General features: G+C 39.2%; 1 protein-coding gene across 2 annotated transcripts in view; it reads left to right on the top strand.

The window, feature by feature from the left end:
• The window catches only part of st3gal5 (ST3 beta-galactoside alpha-2,3-sialyltransferase 5), a 66,698-nt gene that overhangs the window by 21,463 nt on the left and 17,929 nt on the right, over positions 1 to 27,306 (top strand). For both annotated transcript variants that reach the window (XM_036569159.1, XM_036569160.1), the window contains exons 3-5: positions 934 to 1,051; positions 4,616 to 4,953; positions 21,518 to 21,704. In XM_036569159.1, coding sequence (XP_036425052.1) covers positions 934 to 1,051; positions 4,616 to 4,953; positions 21,518 to 21,704 — 643 coding nt within the window. The remainder of the gene's footprint in view (positions 1 to 933; positions 1,052 to 4,615; positions 4,954 to 21,517; positions 21,705 to 27,306) is intronic.

Consider the following 27,306-nt stretch of genomic DNA (forward strand, 5'->3'; position numbering starts at 1 on the left):
TTTCAGCTATTTTAGTTTTGTAGAGGGAATAAGCACTGGCTAAAGGGAGCTGCAATTTGAGAACTGTTGGTCTGCACTGTTTGGCTAAACTTGATGGTAGTCAGAGCTGTATGTACACTAATGTATACAGACTAGTTTGGATGTCTTTAATTTCTTCTCTGGATTGTAGCCTCATGTCCACATGAAAGTGGAGCTTTAGGTCACTGAGACCTGGACTGGTAGGAATGTATATATTTGATAACACTGACATTGTATGCTTGGTTATTGCCATTTTACTTTGTCAGCTTCTTTAGGTTTCTCTGTCTGACACTGATGACTAGACTGTTAGTTTGTAATCTGTAATATCAAATTTTATTACAGTATGGACGACACAGAAGCTTTGTAATTTATTTTTGCTTTATTATTAGAGGAGAAAAAAACAGCATGTCTTGGAGTGCCATGTAAGATCAGTTTGTGATGTTTCTGCTCAAGTAAACGTTTTTAGTTACAATGCAGAAAATCTGTTACTGTGATATTGATAAAAAGCTCCTTTTAGAAAATATCTATTAAAAGGTTTTGAGAGAGTTTTAAAAGACTTGGAGTTTTTAATAAAAATAAAGTGTCAAAGGAATGATTACAAAACTTACAAATTACTCGTATGATTACAAAAGTATTTTTTTTACATCAGCTTAAAACACAATTCCAAATCAATCTCTGTTCTTGAGAAACTTGAGAAATTTCACATTTTCTGCTGCACTCATGACTTTTATTGGTGAGCTGTGAGTAGACTTATGCACTTTATTAATTTTTAGTGCAAATAGCTGTACTGTGACAAATACCACTTGCGCTTGGGTGTAAATAGACACTTCAGAAATATTTCATTTTTCTTTGCTTAAAATGGAACCAAAACCTGGCACTTGGTAATAATGTGGTATGATGTTTTTATTCCTGCAGGAGATTCCTTGTCCCACTTATGGTTCTGGGACTGATTTCGATTGGGTTTCTAAAACTGCCTCTGTTCAACACTAATCCGAAACCTGTCATGATACTTGTAGATCCCAGTCATCGAGAGGTAAGATCATTATTTCTATGTGACACAATCATTATCAACATTTTTAATAGAAATTTAAGAATTTTATGAGCACGTTTTACAGCATGTTTTACCGTTCAGTACAGTTGCACCCCCCCCTTTATGTGAGTGTGTTATATTCTATCTGACATTTTTGTCAAAATTGAATTAATTACATTTTCTTCTTAAGTGACAACATTATGTGAGGTGTTTTTACTTAGTTGTATGCATTTTTAAACTCTTTATATAGAAAACAAAAAGGTCCTGTCTCCGAAGTCAAACTCTAGCTTAGTTCTATCAGGTTCTGTTTGTCAGCCAGTGAGCACTTTGAATAGACACAAAAAGGACCAATCAGGTTCTGCTTCTTTGTTTTGTTGCTGCACTGCTGAGTGACTGTGGGAAAAGTTTCTAAAACTTTATAAAACGTGAAAACGTTGCTGAAGTGTTGCCTGCCTTCTTGCTATTTTTGATGTTTGATAAATGTTAAGCCTTAAAGGTGATTAAAGTATTAACTTCTAGCTAAAGTTTTGTTTCACCTCAAATATTAGCTAAAGTTAGCATTTTAATTGGGAATGTTAACAGGATTTAACAGTTCACTGTCCATTAAATACTATACATTTGAATCAATGGGGTCTTAACTACAAAATAAACATTAATTTAATTAATTCATCTGTCTGTTTTTTTCCTCCTTTCTCCCAAAATAAGGCATTTTGGTGCATTAGGGTCAACATTTCTGATATAAAACCTGATACTGTCTTTATACTAACCTGCTGCACGTAGTTGCTGGGAAAGTTTATCACAGTAGATGGTTGCGGCCTAACCTTAAGGAAACTTAAACTAATGATTCCTACTTGAAATTGACCTCTACACTGGACAAAATATTTAGCACTGACCATTATACTGAAGCAATCAATGCTTTTTTGAATAAAAATGTAAAATGATATTTTACATATCTCAAAACTGCTCAGAACGCAGATAGATACTAGTTTTGAGGAGTATTTTTTTTAAAGTTTTAGATGCTTTCAAAAGAGACAAAGTCTGTTTCCTTCAGACATTTTCATATAAAAGATTCTAAGTGTGTGATGAATCCTGGTCCAACATATTTTAACTATTGAAATATTGTAAGAGAGAGTTCTTTTGGCAGCTGCCAAACTGAGAGTCATCCATCAGACTGACAGACTGTGAAACATGATTCATTACTCCAGATAACATGTTTCCATTATTCCATAGTCCAGGGCTGGCATACTTTACACTACTCTAGCCGATGCATTGCACATTTTATTCTTACCCTGCATTCACACCGGCAGCAATGTGATGCAACAAAGCGGCCGCAGGTCATTAATTTTCAATGAGAGCTAGTGATTTCCGGCGACAGGAAGCGGCGCGAACATTGGCGATGCGAAGTGGGTGGAGTCAGCGACGCAACAAAGTTGAGGGTCTATTTTCGACGCAAATAGACAATCGCAAAAACCAAATACTGTTTGTCCTCACATACTGACCGCACAGACATGGGGATTAAATAAAAATAAGCACACAAATAAGCTATTTCTCACAAGGATTTTTGTTTCTAGCGGGAATGCATCTGATTTGTGCTTGGCGTCAGTGAAACCATGGCAAACAACGGTCCACTCAAGTTCAGAAACACCCACAGGCGATGAGCGATCAGCGATTTGGGTGACAAGAGGCGAAAAGTCACTGCTGGTGTGAACGTAGGGTTAAGCTTATGTCAAGCTGCCTGGCAAACTCATTTTATGAAACATTTTAATGTTTTGGCTGACCAACTTGATTGCATTTTGTAAATATAAACAAATATTCTCTCAAGACTCAAGAAAAGTTGGAACAGGAGAAAAAAGAGTGAAAAGTTTATAGAAGATTCAAGTTACACCATTTTGAAACCATCTCACAATAAGCAGGTGAATTGGTAACACCATGATTGGGTATAAATGGAGCATCCACCAAAGGCTTAGTCATTGCAAGCTGGGTTGTGGTTCAGCATTTTGTGCCAAACATCATAAGAGAATTGCCAGAGTTCAAAAAGAATAACATACATACATGATATTATGAAATTCAGGGAATCCGTACAAATCTCATTCTATGTAGGGCAAGGCCAGAAACCACTGTTGAATGTGCATGACCTTTGAGCCCTCGGACTACACCGCATGAGAAACAGTCATGCTACTATTTTAAATATAGCTACATATGCTTGGGAGTTGGCACTTAACACGGTCCATCACTGCATCAAGAAATGCAACTTGAAACTCTATCACACAAGGTCCATGGTTATTTCAGGAAAACAATGCCAGGTCTGCCTGCAGCATGTCTCCTATTGAAAATGTATGGCACATCAGGAGGAGGAGAGCTGGACAAAGTCGACGACACACCGCTGAGCAGCTGAAATCCTATATCAAAAATTTCACTTGCAAAACTATTAGTATATAAGTGTAATTAAAAGGAAACGTGGTGTAACACAGTGGTTAACATGCTTCCGACTTTGAGTGTGTTGCAGGCATCAAATTCAAAATGTTTATATTTACAAAATACAATTAAGTTGGTCAGTGAAAACATTGGAAATTTTTTCTTTATACTTTTGTCAGTCAAATTAAGGTTCAAGAGAATAAAAAAATCACAAAATCTGTTTTTAATGCATTTTACAAAATGTCCCAACTTTTCCAGAAATGCATTTCTAAAAAAACATATAATAAGTAATATATTGGGTTCTACTGCATTGCTTGACTCAATCAATAAGTCGGGTCTGAATACTGATGTGTGCAATTTCAGTATTATCTTCTCACTCATGCTACACAACTTTGAACAGAGCCTAAAATATAGAATGTGGACATAGTGTTACATTTATTAAAGTATTAAATAAAGCATTTGGAAAAAAAAACAGCTTGAAAATATAATGAATTTTCAATAGTGTAATAAGATTTTATATATGGCCAACCTAAAATGTAATAAATATCCAATTATATAATAAAGTATCAAGTTATCAGTAAAATATAATTACATTGTCAGGTAAGACTTACATTGTTAAGCAAGGTATTACATTATTAATTAAATGGTTTAGTAAGAAATCATAGTAGTGGAAGGTAATTTGAAAGGATGGTAATACTGCCAACTGACCAACTTATATGTAGGCTTTTTTCAAGTGTTTTTTTAGAAAGCATTTTATTTAGTTATTTAGCTAGTAACAACTAATTTTCGCTAACCGTGGTGGCTTGTTGAGTTTAGTAGCCAGTTAGATAGAACTAAATAACTAAATTGAGCTCACTACAAAACAGAGCTAACAGCTAAAAGAATCAAGAATCAAGAATCAGTCATTGATCAGCCTTGGACTAATATGCAGCTTAATTAGCAACATATCTTGGCAAAATTGATTAGCAAAGCAGCAAGATATCTAACAGAGTAGCCAGATATATTAGCTAGCTAAACTTATGTCATAGTACATCTAAACATTTAATTTCAGAAGTATTGAGGTTGCAGTGAGAGCCACAGTATCTTAAAACTGCACTGAACATGGATAGAACCTTATAATTCTAAACTGATGTTTTGTCTTTTATATTACAGCGTGTCCATTCCTATGTCAGAAGTGTGTTAGCCAGAGAATGCAGACCATCTTTTACAAGGAAGAAGATAGAGGCATTGTATCCTACTTTATCAACTGTAGCTGAGCTCTTCTTACAAAAGAACAGCAACTTAACAGAACAAATGTTTAAATATCCTCCACCATTTGGATTTCTGGACATGCAGCACAAGCTAAAGGAAGTCTTGAATGTCATGCCTGTTTCTACATCAGAGAAGATTGGAGGACATGGATGCCGCCGTTGTGTTGTGGTTGGCAATGGAGGGATACTTAGAGGACTGGAGCTTGGACCTCTACTGAATAATTTCAGTGTCATCTTAAGGTGAGCCAAAATGAGTGTAGCCTCGTTGACAAGTGAATGTATTTTCATTGTTATAGACTAAGTTCACATTACCAGGTTGAAGTGGCACAAATACGATTTTTTGCCCTTAATGTGAACCAGATCTGATGTTTTCAGGGCTGTGTGGACATGCAAATCTGATCTTTTTAAATCCGACCTGAGCCACTTTCATATGTGGTCCTAGATCAGATACGTATCCGATTCGTGGCCATGCGACCTTAATGTAAACACTCAGATCGATGGGAAAATTATGCAAAAGCGCCACATCTCACCTTTTTTGCCTTCGTCTTCGTACCAGTTCCATACCAATGAACTGATGTTTCCACCTCTCTTTGGTACGAGTTCACTCCTCTGCGAAGCGCCGTGCCCCTCCATCTTGGAGTGTTTGTGTGTGACAGATAAAAAATGACAGATAGTGGAGTGTGGGTCAGTGTAGCTGTGGAATAGACCTTGGGGAGCTGCCCTGAGTGAGGACGTCTTTTGTTGGCTGTCAGTCAAAGGAAGGTATATGTCTCGTTTGAGGGTGAAAATTAATTGGGGTCTATGAGAGGAACGAGGGATGAAAAAAACAACACAAAGAGGAGTGTGGGTCAATATGACTGTGGATTAGAGTTTGGGGACCTGCCCTGAGTGAGTACATGCATTTTGCTAGCTGTTGGGCAAAGGAAATAATAGGGCTTGTGTATGGGCGAAAACGAATGGGACACTATGGGAGGAACGAGGGATGAAAAAAAGACACATAGAGGTGTGCGAGTCAGTATGACTTTGGATTTGAGCTTGGAGCCCTGCCCTGAGTTAGTATGTCCTTTTTGGTGTCTGATGGGCAAAGAAAAAAACAGGGCTAGGATTTGGGCAAAAATGAATGGGACTCTATCTGAGAAACGAGGGATGCAAAATTTACGTTTTTTGTGCTTGGGGCCTGCCCTGAGATAGTGTATGCGCAATGGTGTCTTTCGGTTAAGCAGAAGTACAGTAGATGGTCATGCAATTTTTCACCCCATTCATTCCTATGGGAAAAAATTCCGCAAAATTCCATTGCTACACCGAATATGTGCATCCGATCAAAAAGCTGTAAACAAGCACGCATCACACAATCAGACCGGACATAGTTGGGTTCAGACATGCATGGTTTGATTTACAGGTTACAACCAGGTATGTTAAACTACAAAACTGAACTGTTTTTTGATGGCTGCTTGCTTAGGGCGTGGAGCAGACTTTTTGCTCTACAAACAAATTAATCATTACCATAAATTTAGCATTTTGTGTTTGTGGAGTGATTTAATATTCCACTACTTTTGGAAAAAATGCTATATATATGGTCTGTACTAGTAGATGCTACAATATACTTACAACTTTTTGCTATAGCGAGTACATACCAATTTTTGAACCATCAGTGCATCCATCAGATATAAGAAGAATCCTGATCAGTACCACCTCAGTACTCAGTGCCACCAGTTTCATATAAATTTTACCAATACAACAGATCCATCTGGCCTCTCTGGTGACTAAAGCCATGCTGAGCACCACTGGTACCGTTAATGCGTACTCAGTGCCACCAGTTCCATAGTGATTTTACCAAAATGACAGATCCATTCTGGCCTACCTGGCGACTAAGGCCATACCGAGCCCCACTGGTACCGTTAATGTGTACTCAGTGCCGCCAGTTCCATCTGGATTTTACCAATACAACAGATCGATTCTGGCCTACCTGACGACTAAGGCCATACCGAGCCCCACTGGTACCGTTAATGTGTACTCAGTGCCGCCAGTTCCATCTGGATTTTACCAATACAACAGATCGATTCGGCTTTGTTAACATAGGTACGAGTGGCCAGTAGATCTCTGTAACCATCACACAATGACTCACATTTCTTTTTGACACGGAGCAGGTTGAGCAGTTCAGCAAATGCAACGTTTTCCTTTTGACGCATAATTTCAGTCAATGTTATGATCTGGAATCAGTCATCAAAAATGCAGAGTGCTTTTCCTTTTCCAACTGGAGGCAACTGAAAAAAGTCAGTTAGGGTTTATTACACATAATGAAAGTGGACTGAACTTCTTTTACAATGTTGTGGAGTTCAGGATCTGTCTGTTCATCTGGCAGCTGGCAAGATATGTACTTGAATACTGTATGATCATCATCTTTTCCATATTCTGGGGCATCTTTGATCCAAAAAAGGCAGTGGATGTGGTCAGATCCTCGGGCTTGAAACTCAACTCTATAAAACATGTCCACTACTTCACCTACTGGCTGAGCAGGCGACAAGATTAAATCTCTCATCAATGCTTCTACCCTTTTTTCAAAAAGTCGTATCGCTGTCACAGGTTTGCTCTGAATGATTTCACATTTAGTGACCCAGTCCAGCTCATCAAAGTCAACAGTCTCACCTTGCTGCCTCTAGATGGCTGTTAGTATCTCTGGCCATCTCATCTCCGCTGCACTGATTGTGCAGAAAAATGTAGGAATTGCCAATTGCCTCAGCATGGCAAAGAGGTCTTTCATTGTTCTCTCCCAGTATGCAGGGGTTCCTCGAAGAGGCTGCATGAATCTTATGGCTTCTCCACCTCACGCCGATGTTTTAGCAATGAAGTATTGATCTTGCGGCCATCCTTTGTGAATACTTTGCCTTTGTGCAACTGAATAGACATACTGGACATTGCTAAGTGCACCACTGTGACAAACTGAGCAAAGAAGATGTATGTTGTGTGCATGGCAAATTATTATCAGCACTGAACAGTCTTGCATTGAAGTATCTGCTTGGAGAAATCTTCTTGGGTCGGTCCAGCTCATCAAGTGTATTTTTGCCTGTGTTAAATTGTACTGTAAATGCCATGGCTTCTAGTTTAGGGGTCCTAAAAAAGCTTGCTGGTTGATTTCCTTCAGCAGGAGCAATTGAATAAATGTTTTCTCCAAATGACAATATTTCTTGGCCAACATGAGCTGGTTGTAAGCATGAATCAAAACTGATCCCATAGTTCTGCTCTTCATTGTCCTGCTGTTCCTCATGCAAGTTTTCTAAATCTGGGTTACTGCCATCAGCAGGACCTTCACCATTTTTCATTTCATCACATGCCATGGTTTTAAAGATTCACATTCTGTTTCTGATCTGAGAGATATATCTCTGTACTCTGGATGAATCTCTTTCAGTTTCAGTGATGCACCTGTACCTTCTTCGTGTCCAAGCTTTGAAAGTGGTAATGCCCTTTATAGTGCAGACATCGCTTCAACTTCACATGTAACAGTTGTGACTCAGGTGGGGCTCTGGGCAAAGACTGAACAGCAGATTCTGCCTCAGAGGGAACACATACTACAGCTCCATGTATTGCTCATTGTTGCCCTCTTGGGACAGAAACAATCTTGGCAAAAGGTATGAACTTTGCAATAACATGCCTCTCAAGCACATTCAATCCTTTTAGTTCTTCAGGTATTGGACTAAGATACAAACTGTTTGCCATTGCAATAGATGGCATGTGTCCATACTTTTGTTTTTTATGACAGGAGTGACAAATCCACTCTTTTTGCCTTTCAGGCATTGTGCATGATCCATGGTCTGAGCAGCTTTCCCCACAAACATGAACATATGTTCCAGTAATGCAAATGGAGGCAAGATCAGCATCTTTGGTGTAATTTGAGACATCGTATATCCTCACCTGTTCAGGGAAAAGACATCCATGACACACAGTACACATATAGGTGGGACCTTGTTGAATGCAATTTAAAGAGAGCCTGTGCTTCTTTCATTAGGAGATCAGATTCTTGAATTAGCGAATTGGCACTTCTTTCTTCTCTTCCACAGAAACTGAGAGTACTCCTGTATTTCGTTTTAATGCGTTTGGCACACTTAACAATGTGCTGTGCTTTTAAATCACTGATGGTCCGTGAAAGAAAACAGCGTTTTATGGCTATACAACGGGCGATGTGGAATCTTTCATCCATGGCATATTTCTTTTTGAAGTAAAACATTGCATAACCTTTCTGTTTAGAACAGAAAGTGGGATCAAGACTGTAGCGTTTACGCACATATTCTTTTTTTCTTCTCTGTACAGCGGTGTCATCCCTGTAGCACCTTCTCCCAAACTCTTTCTACTTTCTCTGAAAAGTGCCGTCATCCCTGTAGCACATTCTCCCATACTCTTTTTGTTTTCTCTGAAAAGCAGCGTCATCCCTGTAGCGTTTTCTGTTATATTTTTTTTTCTTCTGGCAAGAAGTATCATCCATATAAAGACTTTTGCCATACTGTATTTGTTTTAACTGGTAGCCAGTATCGTCTCTGTACCGAGCTCGGATGTGTGACTTCCGCTTTGACTGAAAGTCACGGTTCTCTCTATACTTAACTCTCATGTCAGTCAGTTTCTTACATGACTGAAGTCTATATCTCTGTCTTTCAATTTCCCTCTTCTGTCTCTCTCATCTCAGTTTATCTTCATTTTCTTTGAATTGTTCCCATTTTCCTTCCATTGCCTGTAATCTTTTAAGTTTTCTGGCAGTTTTTCGTCTTAGAATTTTAGCTCTTTTTTAATGGCATCTGTGGTAAATGATGTGCACTGTGTCACATGAGCATCTTTTTCTTTTTCTCGCAATCTTTACTTCCATCTTCTTCATTTCTTTCTGCCTGTCCTGCAGTTAAATTGTCCTTGGGGATATTTCTCTCAAAACACAGGATTGGCAAAAGATCATGCTGTTGATCAAGAGAATTGTCTGATGGCCTACGAAATTTCCTGATAATTCTGTTTGTTAGATCATTCACCTGGCTGAAAGTCACCATTACAGCTTACCATTACATTTCCAGCCTTGTGACTTTGAGCATACGTGTCCATTCCTGGTGGTGGTTCAGTGACTGTATAATCAATAATCAACTCACTGGGTTTGACCTGACCACAGTGTACTGGCCCCTGTTGGTAGCAGTTGTATCCGGCAGCTCATCAAAATTCAGATACCCACTTTCAGGTACTGTCTTTGCTGCACGCCTTATTTGATGATACATTTCATCACCTTCCATCAAAACACAATCTAAGCCTTTCCCATCCATTTCATGCACTTCATTCAGGTAGGCCAAAAACATAAGGGAATTAGCAACACACTGTTTATTTTTGCTGTCGACAGGAAATCTATCGTCATCCTGGCTGAATGATGCTCTCACTACAATCTCACTTTGCACCGGTTGTGGATTTCCTGGTGAATGATGTGCTGAATTTTCAGTCCTTTCCATACTCTCCTCAGAATGCCTCGTGTGGATTTCATTTTCTGAAGCCATGCTGAGCAGCTTTCACTGCACCTTCTTGGCTTGGGATTTCTTTGACTTTCTGGGCATTCTTGCACAAGTTTTGATGGTCAAACTTGGACTTCTCAGTTCTCCCTTAGTAATTTAGTCAGTAATGCTGAAAAAAACTACTTACCAAGCCTACTTACCAATATCACCTACCCTTTACCAATGTAGCAGGAAACCAGAAACCTGTAAAAACATACACACTGTCTACTACATGAGGGAAAATGTGTGTGAGAAAAAACAGAAAAAATGTGTATTTATATGATGTGTGACAATGTGTCTAACAACTGATAAGAGAGAGAGAATATGAGGTCGAAAGAGAAAGAGAGGGAATGTATGAATACCCATGAAACATCTGTGTGCATGTCTGAAAGGGGACAGAATGGTGACATGCAAAAATTAATCATGCAAGCTAATGTGTGTGTGTGTGTGTTAATGACATGACTATAGGTATTTGTGGACATTTCAAGATGATCATAAGTTCTAATTCTTTTACTATAAAATATGAAACATTTTATAGGTTAACAACCCAGTATTATCAATATTTGTACAATACTATTACAAGATTTGTGAATGTAAAAGTGTTCTACCAAAAAACAAAAATCCCAATTTTATTTCTAAAATTATAAGCCTTCAACTTTTAAAGCTGTTAATTGAATGATCTCACTTTTCTGGGATGGCTGTCCTGGAAAAGAAAACAGTACAATACTATGGCAACATAAATTCAAACAATACAGTAGGATTTTGAAATTGACTGCTTTTACTACTTTTTGATGATCCCAAAATTACTGTTAAAGAGTACTTTACTGACTAAACTTGATCATTAAGAAGTAGTCATGAGTGGTCTGAGACTTCAAACAGTGCTGAAGAATCGGTTCAACAGAACGACTCGTCCACGAGTTTACTACCACCATGATTGACACGCGAATTTGCCTCCTCAGCCAATAGCGCTGCTGCCTGATCTCAGAAGGTGTCCATGGACACTGACGGGAATAACGGCTCCTTAAAGAGAAATCAGCACTTACATCTCAGTTCCAGTGCGAGAGCCATTCAAAATAGCTTGCTTTTTTCTTTAAGAATGTACCCGTCATGAAACAATCAGGAAAGTATTATTATAATAACTTCTCTAATTCACTGCTTTGTTCTAGCTAGCACCGCTCCCTCTCCTCATTTACTCTCTAGCTCGCTCTACCACTGCGGCTCTCTCGCTCGTGCACTGAGCCGGAGGGGCAACATTGAACGGCGATTACAACGACCATCTTACTCATTCTGCCCTTAAAGAACCTAAAGCCACGCTGTCTAGCTGACTGTCTGGTTTTCACTATTACTGTGGGCAGTTGTAGTGGATTTAAAAGAGCACAGTGAAGTCTGTACACTACATAAGCAGAGCAGATGTGAACCCGCTCTCTTCGTTCTGAATCATAGAGCCCTTGAAAAGAAGCAGAGAGCTCGCGGCCGTAACGTCACAAAATGGAGGGAGCCTTTAAACCTTTCTTACTTTAAACTTTAAACATTAGTGTGACTGCAGAGAAACAAAGGATGGAAAAAAAACTACAAACGGATGAATGCGGGTCAGAACAACAGTGAATTCGTGCTTGGGGGCCTGCCCTGAGATAGTGTATGTGAAACGGTGTTGTTTGGGCAAGCAGAAGTACAGTAGATTGCCATGCAGTTTTTTACCCCATTCATTCTCTATGGGAAACAATTCCGCAAAATTCCATTGCTACGCGGAATTCGTGCGTCCGATCAAAAAGCTGTAAACAAGCACACATCACTCAATCAGGCCGGACAATCTGGAATTGGAACAGTGTGGCTATCTTGAAAACTGCGGTACGAGTTATGCGGCAAAGAAACGGCAGAAAAATAAGAAAAATAATACTAGAAAAATGCATTTCCTGAAGGAAACGCGGAATGGTTGTACAGCGGTTATTACGATTTCCTAGATGACCTAGTGTTGATAGGCAGTTGCTATGGTATCCCATGCCATTGTTAAATTACTGTTAGGCAGTTGCCATGGTGTATGGGGTGTGTAGTTAGTTTCCATAAGGAGTTACCAAGTGTTAGCTACGTGTTGTTTAAAATGAATGGGACTCTATGGGAGAAACGAGGGGTGAAAAAATGACACATGGAAGAGTGCGGGTCAGTTTGCTGTGGATTAGAGCTTGGGTACCTGCCCTGAGTGAGTACATGTAGTTTGGTGGCTGTGGGGAAAAAGAAATATTAGGGCTTTGTTGGAGGCAAAAATGAATTGGACTCTTTGGGAGGAATGAGGGATGAAAAAATGAAAGAAAGAGAAGTTTGGGTCAGTATGGCTGTGGATTAGAGCTTGGGGACCTGCCCTGAGTGAGGACATGTACTTTGGTGGCTGTTGGGCAAAGGTAAAAACAAGGCTACAGTTTGGGTGAAAATGAATGGGACTTTATAGAAGGAACAAATGATGAAAGAATGAAAAATAGAAAAGTTTGGGTCAGTATGGCTGTGGATTAGAGCGTGGGGACCTGCCCTGAGTGAGGACATATACTTTGGTGGCTGTTGGGCAAAGGTAAAAACAGGGCTACAGTTTGTGCGAAAATGAATGGGACCATATAGGAGGAATGAGGGATGAAAAAAACGACACATAGAGGAGTGCGGGTCAGTATAACTGTGGATTCAGTGTTGGGAACCTGAGTTAATACATGCATTTTGGTGTCTGTTGGTCACACGAAAAAAACTGGGCTGGGGTTTGGGTAAAAATGAATGGGACTCTGTGGAAGAAACGAGGAGTGCCGGTCAGTATGACTTTGGATTAGAGCTTGGGGATCTGCCCTGAGTTAGTACATGTCCTTTGGTGGCAGTGAATTTGTGCTTGGGGGCCTGCCCTGAGATAGTGTATGCGCATGTGTGATTCTGGCAAGCAGAAGTCCAGTAGATTGGCATGCAATTTTTCACCCCATTCATTCTCTATGGGAAAAAATTCCATAGCTACACGGAATCTGTACATCCGATCAAAAAGCTGTATACAAGCACGCATCACACAATCAGGCCGGACAATCTGGTGTTGGAATAGTGTTGATATCTCGAAAACTGCGGTACAAGTTACGCAGCAAAGAAACGGCATAATAACAATAAAAGACAAGAATAATAAAAACCGGATAACAATATAGTTGTATATACCATAACTAGAAAAGAAACGCGGAATGGTTGTGCAGCAGTTATTATCCCAGGTATACCTATAGTGTTGCTAGGCAGTTGCTATGGTATCGCAGGCCGTTGCTAAAGTACTGCTAGGCATTGTAATGGTGTAAGGGGTCTAGATTTAGTTTTTCGTAGGAAGTTACCAAGTGGTTGCTTTTTGTTGGTTAAAATGAATGGAAGTCTATAGGAGGAACGAAGGTTGAAAAAAAATGACACATAGAAGAGTGTGGATCAGTATGTCTGTGGATTTGAGCTTGGGGACCTGCCCTAAGTGAGTACATGTACTTTGGTGGCTGTGGGGAAAAAGAAAGATTGAGGCTTTGTTGGGTTAAAAAATGAATGGGACTCTATGGGAAGAATGAGGGATGAAAAAATCAGAAACAGAGGAGTGTGGGTATTGATTAGAGCTTGGGGATGTACCCTGAATGAGTACATGCATTTTGGTGACTGTCAGGCAAAGAAGTAGTAGAGTTTAAGTGGTGGCGAAAATGAATGGGACTCTATGGGGGGGACGAGGGATGAAAAAACAACAAATAGAAGAGTGCAGGTAAGTATGACTTTGGATTGGAGCTTGGGGACCTGTGCTGAGTGAATACATGTAGTTTGTTTGCCATCGGGTAAAGAAGCAATATAGTTTGAGTGGTGGCGAAAATGAATGGGACTCTATGGGTGGAGCGAGGGATGAAAAAACGACAAATAGAGGAGTGCGGGTCTGTATGGCTGTGGATTATAGCTTGTAGTGGTGCCCTGAGTGAGTACTTGCATTTTGGTGGGTGTCGGGAAAAGCCAGATTTAGGCTTTGTTGGGGTAGAAAATGAATGTGACTCAATGGGAGCAACGAAGGATGAAAAAACAATATATAGAGTAGTGCGGGTCAGTGTGGTTGAGGATTAGAGCTTGAGGATCTGCCCTGAATTAATACTTGAAATTTGGTGGCTGTTGGGCAAAGGAAATAATAGGGCTGGGGTTTGGGTGAAAATGAATGGGACTCTATGGGAGGAACGAGGGATGAAAAAAACAGCATATAGAGGAGTGCGGATCAGTGGCTGTGTTATAGAGCTTGGGGACCTTCCCTGAGTGAGTATGCGCATTTTGGTGGCTGTCGGGCAAAAGAATAAACAGGGCTACGGTTTGGCAGACAATAAATGGGACTCTATGGGAGGAACGAGGGGTGAAAAAAGGAGAGTGCGGGTCAGTATGACTTTGGTTTTGAGCTTGTGGACCTGCCCTAAGTGAGGATGTGTAGTTTGGAGGCTGTCATACAAAAAAGTAGTAGAGTTTGTGTGTTGGTGAAGATGAATGTGACTCTATGGGAACGACACATAGAGGAGTGTGGGTCATGTTGGCTGTGGATTAGAGTTCGAGTGCCTGCCCTTAATGAGGATATGTAGTTTGGTGGCTGTCGGACAAAGAAGTAATATATTTTGTGGGGTAGAAAAAAATGAATGTGAGTCAATGGGAGAAATGAGGGAAGGAATAAAACGTCAAATGGATAAGTGCAGGTCAGATCAACAGTGAATTCATGCTTGGGGGCCTCCCCTGGTGTCATTCGGGCAAGCAGAAGTACCATAGATTGGCATGCAATTTGTCACCCCATTCATTCTCTATGGGAAAAAATTCCGCAAAATTCCATAGCTATATGGAACCCGTGCATCCGATCCAGGGTGTGTTGAGTGTGTGTGGTGTGCTTATTGTGTGGGGTGTGGGGTGTGTTGAGTGTGTGTTGTGTTTATTTACCTAAATTCAGTGCTAACATAAATACAGTTCCACCTTAATTTCAGTGTCAGTGTAAACTCAGTGCTACCTTAAAAGAAGTTCCACCTTAAAATTCAGTGCTACCTAAATGCAATTCCAACTTAAAAAAATCATTATGTGTGCTGATACTGCTGAGCATTAGGCTGTGAGCATGTGAGACTTTGTGCTCTGTGCGTGAGTTTGTATGTTTGTGTGAGAGAGAGGGGCTCATTGTGACATCACATATGGCATGTTGCCAACATTTCGATGAATGTGAGTATATGGGAGAGACGAGGGATGGAATAAAACGACAAACGGATGAGTGCGGGTCAGAACAACAGTGAATTCATGCTTGGGGGCCTGCCCTGAGATAGTGTATGTGAAACGTTGTTGTTAGGGCAAGCAGAAGTACAGTAGATTGGCATGCAATTTTTCACCCCATTCATTCCTATCGGAAAAAAATTCCACAAAATTCCATTGCTACACGGAATCTGTGCATCCGATCAAAAAGCTGTATACAAGCATGCATCACACAATCAGGCCGGACAATCTGGAATTGGAACAGTGTGGCTATCTCGAAAACTGCGGGACGGGTTACGCGGCAAAGAAACGGCAGAAAAATTAGAATAATAAAAAGAAGAATAATAATATCAATCAGATAACAACCATAACTAGATAAGTGCATTTCCTGAAGGAAACGCAAAATGGTTGCACAGCGTGTACTATGGAGGTCTAGAGGAGTAACAAGGGATGAAAAAACGACACATAGAAGAGTGCGGGTCAGGATGGCTGTGGATTAGAATTTGGAGACCTGCCCTGAATGAGTACATGTACTTTGGTGGCTGTCGGGAAAAAAAGACAGATTAGCTTTTGTTGTGAAAAAAATGAATGGGACTCTACGGGAGGAACAAGGGATGAAAAAACAACATATAGAGGAGTGCGGTTCAGTGTGGTTGTGGATTAGAGTTTGGGGATCTGCCCTGAGTAAGTACATGCATTTTGGTGTCTGTTCGACAAAGGAAATAATAGGGCTTGGGTTTGGTCGAAAATGAATGGGACTCTATGGGAGGAACGAAGGATGAAAAAATGACAGAGAGAGGAGTGCGAGTCAGTATGGCTGTGGATTAGAGACTGGGGATCTGCCCTGAGTTAGTACATGAATTTTGGTGGCTGTTAGGCAAAGGAAATAATGAGGCTTGGGTGGTGGCGAAAATGAATAGGATTCTACGGATTGAACGAGGGATGAAAAAATGACATATAGAGTAGTGCGGGTCAGTATGGCTGTGGATTAGATCTTGGGAATCTGCCCTGAGTGACTACATGCATTTTCATGGCTGTTGGGCAAAGTAAATAATAGGGCTGCAGTTTGGGTGAAAATGAATGGGACTCTAGGGGAGGAATGAGGGATGAAAAAATGACACATAGAGGAGTGCGGTGGATTAGAGACCTGAGCTGAATGAGTACATGTACTTTGATGGCAGTTGTGAAAAAGACAGATTAGGTCTTTTTTTGCGAAAGAAAATGAATGGGACCTTACGCGGGGAATGAGGGATGAAAAAACGTCATATAGAGGAGTGCGGGTCAGTGTGGCTGTGTATTAGAGCTTGGGGATCTGCCCTGAATGAATACTTGAATTTTGGTGGCTGTTGGACAAAGTTAGTAATAGTACTGGTGTTTGGGCGAAAATGAATGGGACTCTATGGGAGGTATGAGGGATGAAAAAATGACAGTACTGGTCAGTGTGGCTGTGATTTAGAGCTTGGGGACCTGCCCCGAGTGAGTATGTGCATTTTGGTGGCTGTTGGGCAAAGGAAAAACCAGAGCTACGGTTTAGCTGAAAATGAATGGGACTCTATGGGAGGAACAAGGGATGAAAAAACGACACATAGAGGAGTGCAGGTCAGCATGGCTGTGGATTAGAGTTCGAGGGCCTGCCCTGAGTGAGGATATTTAGTTTGGTGGCTGTCGGGCAAAGAAGTAATAGATGTTGTGGGGTGGCAAAAATGAATAGGAGTCTATGGGAGAAACGAGGGATGGAAAAAAACGACAAATGGATGAGTGCAGGTCAGAACAACAGTGAATTCGTGCTTGGGGGCCTGCCCTGAGAGTGTATGTGAAACAGTGTCGTTCAGGCAAGCAGAAGTACCGTAGATTCTCTATGGGAACAAATGCTGCAAAATTCCATAGCTACACGGAATCCATGCATCCGATCAAAAAACTGTAAACAAGCACGCATCACACAATCAGACTGGACAATCTGGAATTGGAACAGTGTTGATATCTCAAAAAACTGCGGGACAAGTTTGGTGGCAAAGAAACGGTAGAAAATAATAATAAAATAGAAGAAGAAGAAAAAGAACTAGAAAAGTGCATTTACTGAAGGAAACTCGGAATGGTTGCGCAGCGGTTACTATGGAAGTCTGTAGGAGGAACGAGGGATGAAAAAACGACAAATAGAGGAGTGCTGGTCCGTATGGCTGTGGATTAGACCTTGGGGATCTGCCCTGAGTAGTACATTCTTTTTGGTGTCTGTTGGACAAATAAATAATAGGGCTTGGGTTTAGGCAAAAATGGATGGGACCCTTTGGAAGGAAAGAGGGATGAAAAAATGACAAAAAAAGGGCTGCGGGTCAGTAAGGTTGTGGATTAGAGCTTGGGGATCTGACCTGAGTTAGTACATGTGTTTTGTTATCTGTTGGACAAAGGAAATAATAGGGCTGGGGTTTGGGTGAAAATGAATGGGACTGTATGCGGGGAACGAGGGATGAAGAAATAACAGATAGAGTAGTGCGGGTCAGTGTGGCTGTGATTTAGAGCTTGGGGACCTGCCCTGAGTGAGTATGTGCATTTTGGTGGCTGTCAGGCAAAGAAGTAATAGATTGTGTGGGGTGGCAAAAATGAATAGGAGTCTATGGGAGAAACGAGGGATGAAAAAAAAAACAACAAACAGATGAGTGTGGGTCAGAACAACAGTGAATTCGTGCTTGGGGGCCTGCCCTGAGATAGTGAAAGCCTTCCCAGAAGAGTGGAGGGACCAACTCCATATTAATTCCTGTGGATTTAGAATGGGATGTCATAAAAGCTCCTGTAGGTGTAATGTGTAGAAAATGGGAGAGGAGACAAAAAAAATAAACTGTGCAGCTGCCTTTTCTTCAACTGTCATGATGCATCTGATTAAAGCAGCTGTTGAGCGTGCATCGGCATGCTTTAGCTTTCACACTATTTAAAGTTTGAAGACATCTCAAACTGCTGAGAAATTTTAGATACCTTTCACTGTAAATCAGCAACAGCCATGGAGAGACAGAGAAAATAAAATGCTGCTAGTAACCATGCCATATGCCAACCAATATGTTTTTATTAATAATAACGTATTCATTTAGGTAGTTCAAGGCAATGTAATGGGTAACATTATCTCTGGCCTACATGTGTTTTTGTCCCTTTTTCCAGAAAAACAATTTTAGTTTCAGTTTATATGGGACCCACTAAACCTGCCTGCTAGTGACGAAATACATTTTCATTCTTGTCAGCTTCTAAAGGCCACCGCACATGCAGCATCTCATAGCAGATACAGTACTGCTATGTAGAAAAATCATTTTTATACACACAGTATGAATTTAGTTAAATAAAACTTTTAACATGAGTTAGCTTGTTTGGTATCAGCTAGCTAACTCTTTATAAACTGAAAAAAGAAGGCTATAATGTTGGCTTTGATAAGAGACTATTAGTGTTTGTTTTTAGTGTTTGTTTTTTTTAATCTGAAGAGCTTTGTCTTTCTTTATGTAAATTTCAAGTCTCTTGTAAGCTTCTTTGGCTTTGGCTGTGGATCGTCTTATTCTAACGCAGTAATGGCTAAATACTGAATAAGAACTTATTAGTTTTGAATTTTTGGACATTGTATGGTCGTCTTAAAAATGCTACATATGATACACATATGAAGTTAAAAGACTCTTGTCTTGTAATAGCTGGTAAAAACAACAGGGTTAAACAACAAAACTGTTTTGTGAAAATAGTGAACATAGTGACAATAGTGACCTCTGCCACTATTCGAACCCTCATGTGGGTGGGAAGAGATTAGCAAGCATTAATAAAAAACGTCCTGCCCTTCAACCCATACGGGACGCAGCAAAATAAAAAAAAGTCCCAGCCTTTTACACTATGTAGAGCATAATGTGTATGTGTTCCAAAGCTTGTCTAACAGCCCGCAAGGACAAACCTGTCAACAAGTGAGTTCACAAAATGGGGCCTATTGGCCTGGAATATGTAAAGCCTTATGGGTGCAGTCCAACAGTGCATCTGTCAATGTCACAAAACAACATTGTCCAAACTTTCAGGGTCGCTGCAATCCACACCCGTAGTTGAACCTGGATGTACAATAGACATTGATCTTATAGGAACTTTTCCACAAAACAGGTAATGCAACACACCTTTACTAATGATAGGCAAATACTTAAGTAAATATGTGGAACTGTTTCCAATCTGCACAGCCTGAGCACGACAGATAGTAGTTTTGTTAGATACACCAGCATCGGCATGTTTCTTACATCAGCGTGTAACTACATTAAAATATTTTACAGCTTGGTCAAGGAGGCCAATGAGGTGTGTGACATTTAGTCACATTTCTCAGTGTGATTCCCACTCTGTTCTCTGAGAGGCAGTATGTGAGTGTGTGGTCAGTTTTTACCCATTAAAAGAGAATAAGTAAGGCAGAACAAGTGGAAGTGTTTACATCCACACCTTGCCTCTCTTCATCATCAAATTCCTTGTTTGAGGAATGTGAATGTTCTAAGCTTAATGTAAGAACATATGTCTACTTATCTGCTGTTAAACTTTCACTAAACCGGATGTATTGTCAAATTACCTCATTTAAACTTGCTTGGCTACATTGTAAATGAGGGTCACTCTCAGTTTACTTCCAAGTTGAAATAAGGGTTGACTGACTGATAACAAATGTCTTAATACAATAGGAACTCACATACACGTTAAAGGGTTCTAAAGACATTGCTTCTTTATTCTTTGTTTGTGTCCCAGGTAAACTTTGTAGGAGAACATTTAAACTGTGTGATTAGCTGCCTATATCTGTCGCACAGTGACATAGAGATATACACTGATAACTGCTAAAGTGAATGGAAACGGTGCAAAGTTTGAGAAGATATTGTTTTTTTAAGCTGTCCCCTCAATATTTTTTTGAAGTATTTTAGACAGCATTGATATTATTCTTATTACATTTGTTTTTGGTATAACTATTATTGATTTTCATTTTTGTATGAGGCAAGCAGGATTTTAGAAGAAAGGGGATATACATGTATTTCTTGGGGTTGAATGAGGTGCACTGACCGTTTCATGTCAACATGTGAATAAAAATCATGCTAAAATATCTCCTTTTCTACTTGTGAGTGTGAAAAGAAACCATGACAAAGTTACACAGAAAACCACATATGCTACAATGCTTCACAAACATACATCAAAAAGCAGGAATTTATACAGCAGTTAAACCAATGATAACTTCAGGAGGGGATTCGAACACAGGCATAGACACAAACAGCAGGAAAGTGCCAACACACTAACAGGGGAGCTATTGTTGCATCTAATTGTCATAGACTTGCCACTATAACTAAGCATTGTACATAATCAGTCAGTTAAAGTTTTGAGTTTGTCTATGAAATAAAACAAACATGGCCTGTGTTTCCAAAAGAGTTGCTGGGTTATTTTACTTTGTGTAAATCAAAATTGTTTTGTTGTGTTATAGTTTTACACCACCTATAACCCTATACACTTCTGAACAATTTCTGTGGGATGTAGGAAGATTTTTATCAAGCAATTTATGTAATTTTTTGATACCACATGTATTTGGGTGTCTACCATAGAAGTCTTCTTTGGTATGCAGGGTCTCAGATAAAGATTTCATATTTTGTATTTAATTTCTTTATTATGTCCTGTAGTGGGGCATGATGACCCCCTATGCAGGGAATACAGCCCCTAGAAGAAATGTGGCATCACTTGTTACCTGCTTTTACGGACTAATAATATCAACCAACATATGCCACTGTTTAAAAAAAAAATGCAAATGATTAGTGCACAAGACAAAACTATGCCTAGCTGGAAAACATATACAGCAGGATGGTTAAAATGTCAAGTGTGTGTGTGTGTGTGTGTGTGTGTGTGTTTGTGTCAATCAGCATTGCTAACAGATAACACTAATTTAACTAGCCAGATAAACTACAGTGATTAAATTTTATTTAAAATCTGAAATATTTTGGGGCAGTATGTTTTTTTGTACAGTTGAATAGAAACCCATAGAACTTGCTGTTTGATGCTGATGCACGTTGTGAAACAATACCTGTGGGTAAATATGTGTGTTTAACATTCGACAGATTGAACAGTGGTCCTGTGAGAGACTTTAGCAGAGATGTGGGGAACCGTACCACCATCAGAATGAGTTATCCTGAAGGCAGCCCGAAGCATTGGGAAGATGTAGATCCTCAGCTTCAATTTGTGGCTGTTATATACAAATCCGTGGACTTCAACTGGCTTCATGCTGTGATCACAAGAACAAGAGTGGTGAGTTTATGATATCCTTTTTATTGTTGTGTATATTCTTTCAGAAAATATGGTAATATACATAATGCAGTGGTGCGTTAGATTTGTTTAATGATTTAGTTATTTGATATGCACAGCTAATACATTATGTAACTTAAAATAGTAAGCATATATGTAGTTGAGAATAAACAATTCATAGTCATTCTGAAGAATTAGGAGAATGGGGCAAAACACTTTTTTGTTGAATAATTTTGAAAGCAATTGAGCAAGGTTAATGCTTTTATACAAGCAAATTAGACATTATGCAAAACACAAATAATTCTTTACAATTCTATTTTGTTTGAACTAGAGGAGCTAAATACATAAAACAACCACCCCATTTCCAAAAAAGTTGGGATGCTGTAATAAATAAAATGTAAATAAATGTAAATAAAAACACAATGCAATGATTTGCAAATTTCATAGACCCATATATTATTCACAATAGAACGGAGAACACATATCAGATGTTGAAAGTGAGACATTTTACTATTTCATGAAAAACATTAACTTATTTAGAACTTGATGGCAGCAACGCATCTCAAAAAAGTTGGGACAGGGCAACAAAAGGCTGGAAAAGTAAGTGGTACTAATAAAAAACAGCTGGAGGTGCAATTTGCAACTAACTCACATGACTGGGTTTAAAAAGAGCATTTTAGAGACACAGAGTCTTTCAGAAGCAAAGATCGGCAGATGTTCACCAGTCTGCAAAAAACTGCCTCTAAAACTTGTGGAACAGTTTCAGAAAAATGTTCCTTAACGTAAAGAAGACGTTGGATTTCCCACCACCTACAGTACATAATATCATCAAAAAATACCAAGAATCTGGAGAAATCCCTGTATGCAAAGGACAAACGCACAGTTCAAAAGCCTTCATCTCTGATGGCATGGGGTTGCATTAGTGCCTTTGGCGTGGGCAGCTTACACATCTGGAAAGGCACTATCAATGCAGAACAGTATATAGAGGTTTTAGAACAACATATGCTACCATCCCGACAACGTCTCTTCCATGGAAGGCCCTGAAACATACATTTATTAACATTTTATACAGCAGCCCAATTTTTTTTGGAATTGGGGTTGTATGTTAAATGTAATAAATACAGTTGTATGCAAAAGGCTTTACACCCCTGGCCCAATTACATATTTTATTCATTTTGTGAGAATGAAAAGAAGTAAATGCAAGCTCTGCAAATTATTTTAAAACATTTTTTTCTGCATTTTTTTTTTTAATGAAAGTTTATTTTTGCTTAACTTAAAAAATGCAAAAGAACAAATAGTTAAATAACAAAGTAGTCAAATAGCAAGTAGTTATTTATCTTTCTACTTGGTGATGCATAAACCTTTTGCTAGTGCTAGGTAATCTTTATTGAATGTTTAAAGAGGCTGTCAAATTAATTGCCAATATTAAAAATTTGATACTAAAGATATGTGACTAGATGATTAGTAATTAAAGATTTTAGACTGCAAGGTAATTGGCCATTGCATAGACACAGCAATGTAAAACAAGCCCATGGCAGCAGGATGTTAGCTTTTTGTAAGTGTGTGTTTTCTGGCTGAAGACTTTGAATCTGTGTGAGAGCTTGGGTAACAGAGGAACAGTTATGTTATAACTGGGGGTGAGCATTAGTGTTATTAGCATTATTACAAGAATTTGCTGACTTTATATGAACATTTTCTACAGATAAAGCAATAATTGTTTTTTTATAATTGCCAGGGACTACATTTGAAAATAAGGCAAATTGGCTAAACAGGTCCATTTACAGAAAAGTTTATTAATGTGCACTTTCCCTGTAAGTCTGAATTGAATATCAAATTATAATGGGGCTCTGTCACTACTCTAACCACACCCTTGATTTAATATTGATCTTTGTCAACATGAATACCATAGCTGTTCTCCCCAGACCATGATCATTACATGACATCATGGTATTACATTATCATGACAACTCATTATTACCCTGTCTCGTGTGAATTCCACCTCATTTATATGTTCATCCCCATGCTATTGTGTCAAGTGTGCTGCAGTGTCTTCCACATTGTGTGGCAGAACTAAAGCAGGAATACCACAACAGGACTGTTAGTTATGTTTGGAGCGCACAGAACTGGGGAAACCAGGACACATGAAAGTATCCTGAGACATCAGCACACCTCAAACCTGAGTTTACTTTACCTTAAACATCATCAGTTTACAACCCCATTTCCAAAAAGGTTGGGACACTGTGAAAAATGCAAATAAAAAAAGAATGCAGTGATATGCAAATCATTCAAACCATACATTTAATAGAGAATAGTACCAAGACAACATATCAAACATTGAAACTGGGAAAGGCCATTTTGCATTTTGATGCCAGCAACACATTTCAAAAAAGTTGTGACAGAGGCAACAAAAGACCGGTAGTTGTGTAATACTAAAAAAAATCACCTGGTGGAACATCTTACAACTAATTAAGTAAATTGGCAACCGGTGAGTAACATGATTGGGTATAAAAAGAGCATCCCAGAGAGGCTGAGTCTTTCAGAAGTACTTGAAGAATCACTTGAACTGTGTACTAACACAACTAATTACAAAACCAACATGATCCAAATTACAAAACCAACATGATCCAACTTACATGACCCCACCACGTCAACACTAATAGACTTAATTTTATCCAACAGACCTGGTAAAATTACTTCTGTAGGTGTATTTGACCCTGGTTTTAGTAACCACTGCCCTATTGGATGCATTAGAAACATTAGCATAATAAAGTCAGGCTCTTGGAAATCCTTGCGCTGAGTGACAACCACTACACTTCTGAAATCCCAGATATTGATTTAGCGCTAGACCATTTTAGCTAAACTTTCCTGGCAGTGGTAAACAAGCATGCCCACTATAAAAACGTCAATTAGAGATAGATCAAATCCCTGGTTCAGCTCTTTCTCAATGCAAGAAATAAAGGATGGGCCCTCACAAGAGGAAATGGTGACAAAGACCATTGGCTTAGCTTTAGGCAGTAAGAAATAAATGTACTTCCTACAGAAAAGCTAAAGCAGAATTCTACCTTCATATATTTACAATTTCAGCTACAAACTCCTCAAAATCCTGGAAGACCGTTAATTTGCCTAGTAACAAATCAATGCCTATTCCAACCCATTTTGTAATTAATAATCAACAGATTACTGAGAGAGATCTGCCAAACATGTATTACTCACTTTGCAGCTTCTTGACATTTATTTGATAATACTAATGTGGAAGCACCCCTCAATAAAATAGATAGACACCTTGCTGTAAGACATGGTCTCTTTTAATTCACCCTCTCTCCTCGCGTAGTAGCCAAAGATCTTAACACCATCAACGCGGTCTTAGTCTTCAGACGTTTCATCAGGTGATCTACTTTGTTGGAGTGAAGGTTCAAGGTTCACTCCTCGGACCAGTGTTATTTAATATTTATATTAATGACATTGGCACCTCAATTGTTGATTGCAAAGTACAGTTATATGCCGATGACACCATCTTGTACTGCTCAGCTGACTAAATTAGTACTGCAGTGAATAAACTGCAGCATTCTTTTAATGCCCTACAATCTGCTTTTTACAATCATAAACTAGTCTCAAATGTTGAAAAAAAACGATTTAAGCTGTTTTCCAGGGCCTATAACATTGATTTTAACACTTTTAAAGTCACAACCCTGAAGGGATCTGACATTGAAAGAGTTAGTGAGTACAAATACTTTGGCATATGGTTAGATGACAAATGCACTTATAAACACTATTAAGAAGCTTACATGAAGACTGAGGCAGAAAACTTGGCTTCCTGTATCGTAAGAAAGTATGTTTCCCAATGCACATGAGGAAAAAGATTGTTGAAGCAATGCTATCACCTGTTCTGGATTATGGTGATGTGATGTACAGAAATGCGTGTGCAACTACTCTAAAATCTCTAGACTCTGTATGCCACTCTGCCTTGAGATTCATTACTTGTAACCCATACAATACCCATCACTGTGTACTATATGAAAAGGTTGTCTCTGGCTGTGCATCAGGAGACACATGGCTTCCTTTTATCTATAAAGTGCTTACTGGCCATATGCCATTTTACATCACAACAATGCTCAGTGTAAATAATGCTTTTTACAAAACTAGTACCCTTCAGGTGCGGAGAGCGTTTTTGAAAAATCTGCTGTTAGCTACAGTGCACCAGCGAGCTGAAATTCATTACAAGAAACTCTAAAGTTGCGCTCGCTGGTGTCACGTATACATGTTAAACTTTTAGTCTTTAACCACCTCCAGTCAGCCTGCAGCTGTTTTACTTGATACTTTACTTTTAATACAATTTTGGTATGTTTTAGCTATTATTTTACAACCCCATTTCCAAAAAAGTTGGGACGCTGTGCAAAATTCAAATAAAAACAGAATGCAATGAAGTGCAAATCATTGAAATCCTATAATTGAAAATATTACAAAGACAACATATCAAATGTTGAAACTGAGAAATTGCACTGTTTTTCGAAAAAATATATGCCCATTTTGAATTTGATGCCAACAACACATTGCAAAAAATTGGGACGGGGGCATGTTTACCACTGTACTCCATCACCTCTTCTTTTAACAACACTCTGTAAGTGTTTGGGAACTGAGGAGACCGACTGCTGTAGTTTTGAAAGTGAAATGTTTTCTGTTCTTGCTTGATATAGGATTTCAGCTGCTCAACAGTTCAGAGTCTCCTTTGTTGTATTTTTCATTGCATAATGTGCCAAATGATATCAGTGGATGACAGGTCTGGACTGCAGGCAGGCCAGTTTAGCACCTGGACTCTTTTAATACAGAGCTATGCTGTTGTAATACATGCAGAATGTGGTTTGGCATTGTCTTGCTGAAATAAGCGAGGCCTTCCCTGAAAAGACGTTGTCTGGATGGCAGCATATGTTGCCAAAACATGTATATATGTTTGCCATGTGCACTAATGCACCCCTATGCCATCATGAATACTGGCTTTTGAACTGTGCACTGATAACAAGCTGAGTGGCCTTTAGCTCGGAGGACACATGATTTCCAAAAAGAATTTCAAATGTTGATTTGTTGCTCCACAGAACACTTTTCCACTTCCTCTCAGTCCATTTTAAATGAGCTCGGGCCCAGAGAAGGTGGCAGCATTTTTGGATCCTGTTTATATATGGTTTCTTCTTTGCGTTTTCAGAGTTTTAGCTTGCATTTGTGGATGCAGTGATGAACTGTGTTTACAGACAGTGTTTTTAAGAAGTGTTTCTGAGCCCATGCAGTGATTTCCTCTACAGAATCATGTCCTGGGGGCCCAAAGATCATGGCTAGCAAATACTGTTTTTGGCCTTGTCCCTTGCATACAGAGATTTCTCCAGATTCTCGGAATCTTTTAATTATGTTATGTACTGTAGATGGTGAAAAGCAAAGCAAGAGCTATTTTCTGTTGAGAAATGTTATTTTTCAATTGTTGCATATCCATAATTTCCCATTTTAAATGAGCTCGGCCCAGAGGAGGTGGCGGCATTTCTGTATCCTGTTTGTACATAGTATGTTCTTTGGGAATAAAATGTGGGTCTATGAGATTTCCAAATCGTTACATTCTGTT

Source organism: Colossoma macropomum, unplaced genomic scaffold, assembly GCF_904425465.1.
Source record: "Colossoma macropomum unplaced genomic scaffold, Colossoma_macropomum, whole genome shotgun sequence".
NCBI lineage: Eukaryota > Metazoa > Chordata > Actinopteri > Characiformes > Serrasalmidae > Colossoma > Colossoma macropomum.